Source organism: Pocillopora verrucosa, chromosome 14 (assembly GCF_036669915.1).
Source record: "Pocillopora verrucosa isolate sample1 chromosome 14, ASM3666991v2, whole genome shotgun sequence".
Taxonomy (NCBI): Eukaryota; Metazoa; Cnidaria; class Anthozoa; order Scleractinia; family Pocilloporidae; genus Pocillopora; species Pocillopora verrucosa.
In genome coordinates, this window is record NC_089325.1 from 716,528 (window position 1) to 723,947 (window position 7,420).

The window sequence follows — 7,420 nt, forward strand, 5'->3', positions numbered from 1 at the left end:
AAATACTGCTTTGGTGAATTCGAATTACGTGAGTAAACTGCTTGCCAGGACTAAGTCGGTAGTTGGCCAAACATTAAAGGTGTATCGGATAAAAAGCCACGTCAATCAAGTTCCCTCCTTAATGTAGTGGTCAGAATCATCATTTTTCGGTACAGAAGGATGGGTTTTGGACTGTGTCCGGTGCGCAGCCCAACTGATCCAGAATTTCCCACAATAAATTTTTCCCTCTCAGAATGAAATAATATTTTACTTCGAAGAAACAAAACAACAAGGAAAACGAGAACAATAGCACTATTACTGCTGCTGCTCCTGCTGCTGCTGCTGCTGCTGCTACTGCTACTACTACTACTACTACTACTACTACTACTACTACTACCAATACTACTAATATAGCCGAGCCTAAAAGCGGAGCTCTTGTTAGTTTATTTTTTAGCCCCTAACTCAATAACAATAATAAAAATAGTGAAATAGAGCCTTTGAATTTTCAAGTATATATGGTTTATGATACGTAATTTGAATAAAAGGGATGTTACAAGAGATTCGATCCCCTCGCAACAGCCCATATTTCATTTGTTTATAAAAACGGGAAAAAAGAGCTTAGAAACAAAAACAACCTCAGCCAGATCTAGATATTGTCGTGACATGTTTATTAATCCCTACACAACCAACAATCTTCCACCTACAAAGACCAAGAGCAAAAGATCGCTTCATAGGAGGCGCCAAAATTTAATCGTGTAACTGAAGCGTGTAGATCAAAGCTAATTTTTTAAGGGTTAGATAAACACACTGACGCAAAACAAAGGAACAAGATTTCTGTCGTATGAAAAAAAAAAATGATAGCGTTAATAAGACACAAAACGTGTTGTCTCTCTTAGTAATCCGAGTCGTTTGGATCATAATACGGATATCCATTACAGCACCTCTCAGACTCCGTGCCCGATCCTCCAGACTTTTTGGGGTCATCTGAACCATCCGAATTGAATCGATTGTCGTAAACATCGTCGACGTATTCCGAAGTTTCGAAATTGTTGTCGGAGTAGTCCGAACTTTCGGTTTCGCTCGAACAATCTGTGCTATCGTTCCTTCTGAGAGTTTTGGCAAATTTCTTTTTTGCTTTTCTTTGTATTAATTTTCTCCTTTCGGGGAAGTTCGAAGATCTATACAAGAGTAAAACAGAGATGAATGTATACTTAGCATAAACACTAAAAGCGAGACAAACCGATGAGAGGAAAGGACTTAAATATTCAGGAAATTTCATCAGTTAAACAAAGCAGTCAATAAACGGTGAAAAGTATTGCAATTTTAAATTAACCTAGATTTCATTGGCATTCCTATGTCAGTGCAGCATAACGTGAATTTGAAAACTTGGAAAGTAATACATGTATGCATCGATTGGAGTGTTTTTTCTGGAGCCGAATCGTTTTCTTTGGGTTGAGATATCTTTCATTCGTGGAAATTGTTCTTGTTTGGTCTGAGAATTTTGTTCTCGCCCATGCATTAACGTTTTGCGGGAAAATCTTCTCAACCGTGAAAACCCTCGAATACTGAGAATAATTCGGACAATTCACGACATAGAAAAATATTATTTACACGGTTTTTATTATTACGGCCTTCTGAACTTTGAAGTCAACAAATATTCTTAGTACTTTAGCCGTCCCAGTTCTTGGTCATCGTTGGAGATAACCATTTAGTTAGATATGAAATAAGAAGTTCTAAACCTGAACGAACCAACTTGAAGTAATTTAACCTTTTTCCAAATGAGGAATAACAAGAAAAATAAACATCAAAATCTTTTTCAAATTTGAGTATACACTACAGAGTGCACTTCACCTGAATAAGTTGATCATATCTACGGCCTTGAAAGGATCGGTTTTCTTGGTTGTAACATCACTGCTTATATCGCCATTCTTTAAGGCACCAGTTTTAACACGTAAGGGAAAATACAGGACAAGGATCATCACCAACAAGCAATGAACGTCACCCATTTGACAGAGAGCTTTTTTGATCTCTTTATATAGCTAATGGAAAGGAACAAAACATGAAAAATGTTGAATAAAATGTAGAAGGTAAGTTCTAAGAATTGATTGATTATCTAACCGAGAGATTGCACTTTCTTGGGGTTTACCAGCAGGTAATAACCCACGCATTATGTCGAGGAACAACGACAGAAGTATTTAAATCACGAGTTGAAGGCAAACGAGTTCGTCACACACTGTATATGCGGTTCCTCTACAACCAGTTCTCTTGCAGTCAGGTAGCTGCAAAAGGCTTATATATGTAGAAGCATCATATTGCAGTTACAGCGTCGTGCAGACGGAATTAAATGCTGAAGAAGAATATAAATCTGTGTTTCACATATTCAAACTAAAACACATATAAACAAACAACACAGGTAATCAGTGAAATCAAAAGAATGAAATTGCGATATTCGCACGGGGGATCGTAACTCAAAAGCGAGCTTGGATTTTGAGTGGTAAACTACTGCAGAACTGTACCATGATTTTCACGAGAAGATAAGTCTAACAAACCTTGCTTTAGATAACGCTTGCAAAAGCCAGAGCTACGAAGAGGAATTTCTTTATCGAATAATTACAGTAACCATTTATTAACTAAGGCTTCGGTTGCCTGGAAGTGGAAATCCTCCCTGAAAACGCGTCCTTGAGTCTGACCAATCAGGGCAAATATTTCTGTAGGTCCCATTGCATGAATGTCAGTTGCGAGAATTTAATAATGACAGGCTGAAATTCATGTTCAAAGTAAGATCTGGTTCACTCAAATTCTCAGCTGGTAAACATAATCTGAGGGCGGGGAAGCCAAAGCATGATCTTATGCGATTCGCATAAAGTTTCTTTTTGTTAGTATACATCAACAAGACGGTAGTACAGTGTATCAGTGGTCGCGTCACATATTTCAGGGTCAGTTGACATTTTCTTGTCTTGTCAACAACGACAAAACGCCAATCTATCTCTGTCATTTCGGACATTCTTTTCTTTTTAACTGCGAAAGGTTCACGGGGTCTCCTGGGGATAGTCGCCCATCTTTAAAAAAGTTGGTTTCAGACTACACATATCGAGTTTCTAAGCCTCTTTTTAAAGCCTATTTTGATCACTGCAACAACCACCTTTTCTAATTAATTTTTCTTAGTTTTCGCCATTCTCAACAAACCCATTGATGAAACATACGTGCCCTTCAAAATGTATTTGCTCTCTGCTCCGGAATCATATTAAAGTGACGAGCGTCAGTTGATATTAAAAATAAATAAGGCTGGTTTGAAGCTGAAAAGACAATAACACAGTGTTTAGTAGAAATGAATAAATATATCACTAAATGCAGGATTGAATCACCTTTGGATGTGTTCGATGTTGAGTCTTTAATCGCTCATATATATTCTGACATCTTGCTCTATCATATGTTCTTAACTAAGTTCTTGATTATACAGCCTCTCTGTCATAATATTTCTAGTGCCTATTCCCAATTTCCACAGAATAGTCCGCAAATATGATTCAGTTATTAATCTCAATTTCCTTTGGAATCTTTTCCCTAATTAAAAGTAATTGCAATCTTGGAAGAAAAAGGAACCATCCACCCTATCAATCATATCAGATCAATAACGATTAACGCCGGGAAGAGATTAACACGGGTAATGCTGACGTCTTAAACCTCGTACTCAGGTCAACCGCGTTGATGGCCATGTGAAGTCCAAGAACGCAGAATTGCTTTATATTTTAATGTAACCATACGTTAGAATAAGAGAACTAGGAGTCGCTGTCTTTTTTCCATACTTTTTTAGCTCCTATGTAAGATCGTTACTTTACGAAATTGCATAATCCACTGTCCCTTCTGACGGGATATCCAAAAACAGTTCCTAAGTAGGATGGGATGTTGTGTACCATTGACGATAACCAAAAGAAAATAAGAGTTCAGACAGCTGTAGTCAGGATGTTAGCTGACAAGTGATAATTTCACTAAAGTAAACTTCAGTCTTCTGCCACCCATGAAGTCAACGTTTTGTATACTTTCTATATCAAAGACTTCTTTTTATCTACAAAACTCATCTCCACATAGTCTTTTGCTATATTGCTTTAACTAAGAAGATCATACATAAACTAAAGGTTTGCATTTATGAAAACCTCTTACGAAGAAGACTTCTTCGAAAGAGACTATCCACAGATAACTGAGGAGAAATTGACATATCGAAAGCGCTGACACAGAAACCACCCTCTCGGAGCCATAACTTTCTCTTGTGGCCATTTATTTTATTCAAACATGGCATGGTACAAAACAATTTATGTAAGTTACGATAATAAAGAATTATAAATTATACTCTACTCTCGAATTTATTTTTTATTGAAGAGTTGGCTTCTAAATTCTACCTCTTCACATTGTATACAGGTATGGCTTTAGGCCAACAACGATTTCTAGCACTTAAAGCGTTTTTAAGCAAGATTATATTGCAGACACCCTCGACTCGGAATCTTTCTAATATACGCAAACCTCCGTACAAGAGTCGATTAAAATACAAACCAACATTGCGGTTATAGTTGAGGCACGAAAAAAAAAATGATGATTAGTGCGTCGACGCGAAGAAAGGGAAAAGTGATCCAAATGATACCACGATCAACTCGTAGACATATTGCGCAGAATCATAGTTAGTAGAGGGGGTCCCCTCAACTAACTATGGCAGAATGTACTATATTTGATTATATATGCAGTGATTGCACAATGAGTGTACTAAGAAGCAGATGATCCTTTGATTCCAAGAATCAGAGTTGAGCCGTCATCGCCTCAAAAACTCGTCCCAAATTGATTCAACCTACTCAACAATCGATCAGCCGTCTATGATAAGATGCTGGCTCTCCCCAGACACCTGGTGCCGTGCAAGCGCCCCGAAATTTGCATTTTGAGTCCCTACATCACTCTTTTCTAAACTTCATATACCAAAGGATAAGCCTACTTCATAATTCAACTCAACTCAGATCTCTGAAGGGTTTTGGCTGAGAAGGGTTTTGCAGCTCAAATCTCGTAAGATAAGACTTGTTGTCGGATTTCGACTTACTGAAAATGTTTTCATGCACTTATTTTGTTTTCCTGTCTACTCAGCTTCATTTATTGTTCGGCTGAAAAGTGTTTAATCTAGGTCTATTCCTACTCTGCTGATAATATCTCGATGTTTGATTGGTTTAGATGTGACTCGTTAAGGAAAATACAGCATAAGGATCAAAAGGAGCGAGAAGTTTCCTTTTCTATCACCTTGCAACTATGGATATTTTTGAAAGCCACACAGTTTTTCGAAACCTTGTACCTTGCTAAGTGAAGAACTTTCTTTTCCCCTCTTTTTTGACTTGTGCCACGATCCTTTCCATCGGCACATTTAAAAACTTTTTTTTTTTGCCGTGGTAAAAAGGTAGCTTTCTAAACTATCTTCCATTTGACTGCCTCAAGGTTTTGCGAACAGTGTCTAAAAGTCCTATATCTAACATTTAATAGAAGAAAAAAATCACTCGTCTTAAGTTGTGCCATTTCTAACTTATGTTATTGATGTTTAGGGCTGTATATCGTAAATATATGACGATTCGCCGCACATGACCGTTCGCCAACCATAAACGACCGCTCGCTCTGACGAAGGACTAGCGATTGAAACGTCTGCTCTTTATGGTGGCCAATTTACATTATCGACTCAGTTGATAAAACTAAATTATATCGTAGATGAAGCTTGTCCTTTTTATGGTACCCAGATTATTTGCTACCTTATTTCTTAGCGAGTTTTACCGAAATGGACAGACACTGATGAACATTACGGTGAAAGATTCATGCATTTGTTACAATCTAAGTGTTTTAGAGAGTGATCCTCAAACGACACAATAGGCGATAAATGAGTGAAACCGAAAGTAAGGCTCTGGTGGGGGGGTCAAGTAGCTCATCAGAGCCAATCATTCTGCAAGACCTCCTTTTTGGAAATTAAAAATATGCAAACATTCAGCTTAAGTCAGTGAAGGATGGAGGCAAATGAATCTCACCAGCGTCAAATCAATAAGCTTATAAACGGTCAACTGCTAAAGCTTGGAGGGCACATTATACCAGTGACTATCACTTTCCCCGGTTGCCAGGCGCTACAACCCTTATTTGAACTTTCTCAGCTTGAGCTTAGAACTCAGAGATATATCAGGCTGGAAGAGGTTTCTTATCATGATTTGAAGGACCGAGATTATAGATCAAGCTGTACTCAAGTTTTACATTCTCCCCCAGATCTATGTAGCTTTGGTTCCCCTTGTAGAGTAGAGGACTGACTCAATGACACATCTATTTAGGAGAATTAACTGAATTAAAAAAAGAGGCTTCGATAATGAATCGGTGAGCTAGTGAAATAATCAGTCAGTTATGAAAGCCAAACTGATAAAGATGAAATACCCTGCACTAAGTTTCGAATTCGATTCTGCTGCCTTCGCAGATCTTTACTCCTTTGTTTCACCAAACTAGTCATGTTTTTGCTCGAAACTTTAGCTTCCAATTTGATTCTCCTTAGGCTCTCAGTTTCGAAATTTTCAATTTTTGGCAAGTCAATGCAAATCTAGTAAATTTACTATTGAGGTCTGTTACTCTCCCACAGTAATGAAAACCACAGCAACGTCACGTAAGTAAGTAATAATTTACAAGCATTGAGTTTTGTAGTGATGTTTGAATTTCACCGAATTCTGTCCTAGTGGCTATGCTGGGTTCGTTGTAATTGTGGAAGTAATTCAGATATTGAGGAAACTATATTCAAAGCTGTGCTTGGAGATACTTTAATAAATTATTAGGGTAATGATATATATCAAACAGGAACACCGTGTGCATTTAGGTCATGAGATAAAAGTTCTTGGGGAGGGAAGATGATGATCTGATTTTATCATATCACAGAAACCCATTAGGATGGAAATATAATCAAATAAAAAAATCAGTAAAATCAAGAAAAAAAAGCTTGTACTTCAATTCTTTCGCTCTTCGACCCCTAAATGTTAGTCAAAGGAATCACTCATTTTAAAATTCAAAATGATTCCATGTGGTTAGATCAATGGTTAGAGAAAGCCGTGTAGTTTTTCAAGAGAAAATTAAATAAACTGTATGAGCAGAAGAGGTATGAAAAAGATGAAGTTAAACGAATTTGCAAGGTACCAAGGTGACATCTCTCCTAAGTAACAATTAGGCGCGAAATAATTTCCCAAAGAAACTCTGCATGGATCGAAGCCAGTTCACACAAAATGTTGGCAAACTAAGCTGGGAGTGTTTTGGTCCGAAAGGTCATGGTTGAGAAGAGAATTTCTCGAGAACATCTGCTGATAAAGCTATTCTCAGTTTCGGGGTAAATAAATTTCTCAGTTAATAATACACACGCAAAAATTTCAACATACTCAGCGGCTGAGAATTTGTTAATTAATCCCAA

General features: G+C 37.4%; 1 protein-coding gene across 1 annotated transcript; it reads right to left on the reverse strand.

Moving 5' to 3' along the window:
* Positions 1-289: 289 nt before the first annotated feature.
* LOC131785720 (uncharacterized) lies at positions 290-2,593 on the reverse strand. The gene is made up of 3 exons (XM_059102656.2): positions 2,529-2,593; positions 1,831-2,018; positions 290-1,157 (listed from the first exon to the last, which is right to left on the reverse strand). Exons 2-3 carry the CDS (start codon positions 1,983-1,985, stop codon positions 872-874), a joined length of 441 nt encoding a protein of 146 aa, XP_058958639.2. The 5' UTR covers positions 1,986-2,018; positions 2,529-2,593; the 3' UTR covers positions 290-871.
* Between the last annotated feature and the right edge of the window lie 4,827 nt (positions 2,594-7,420).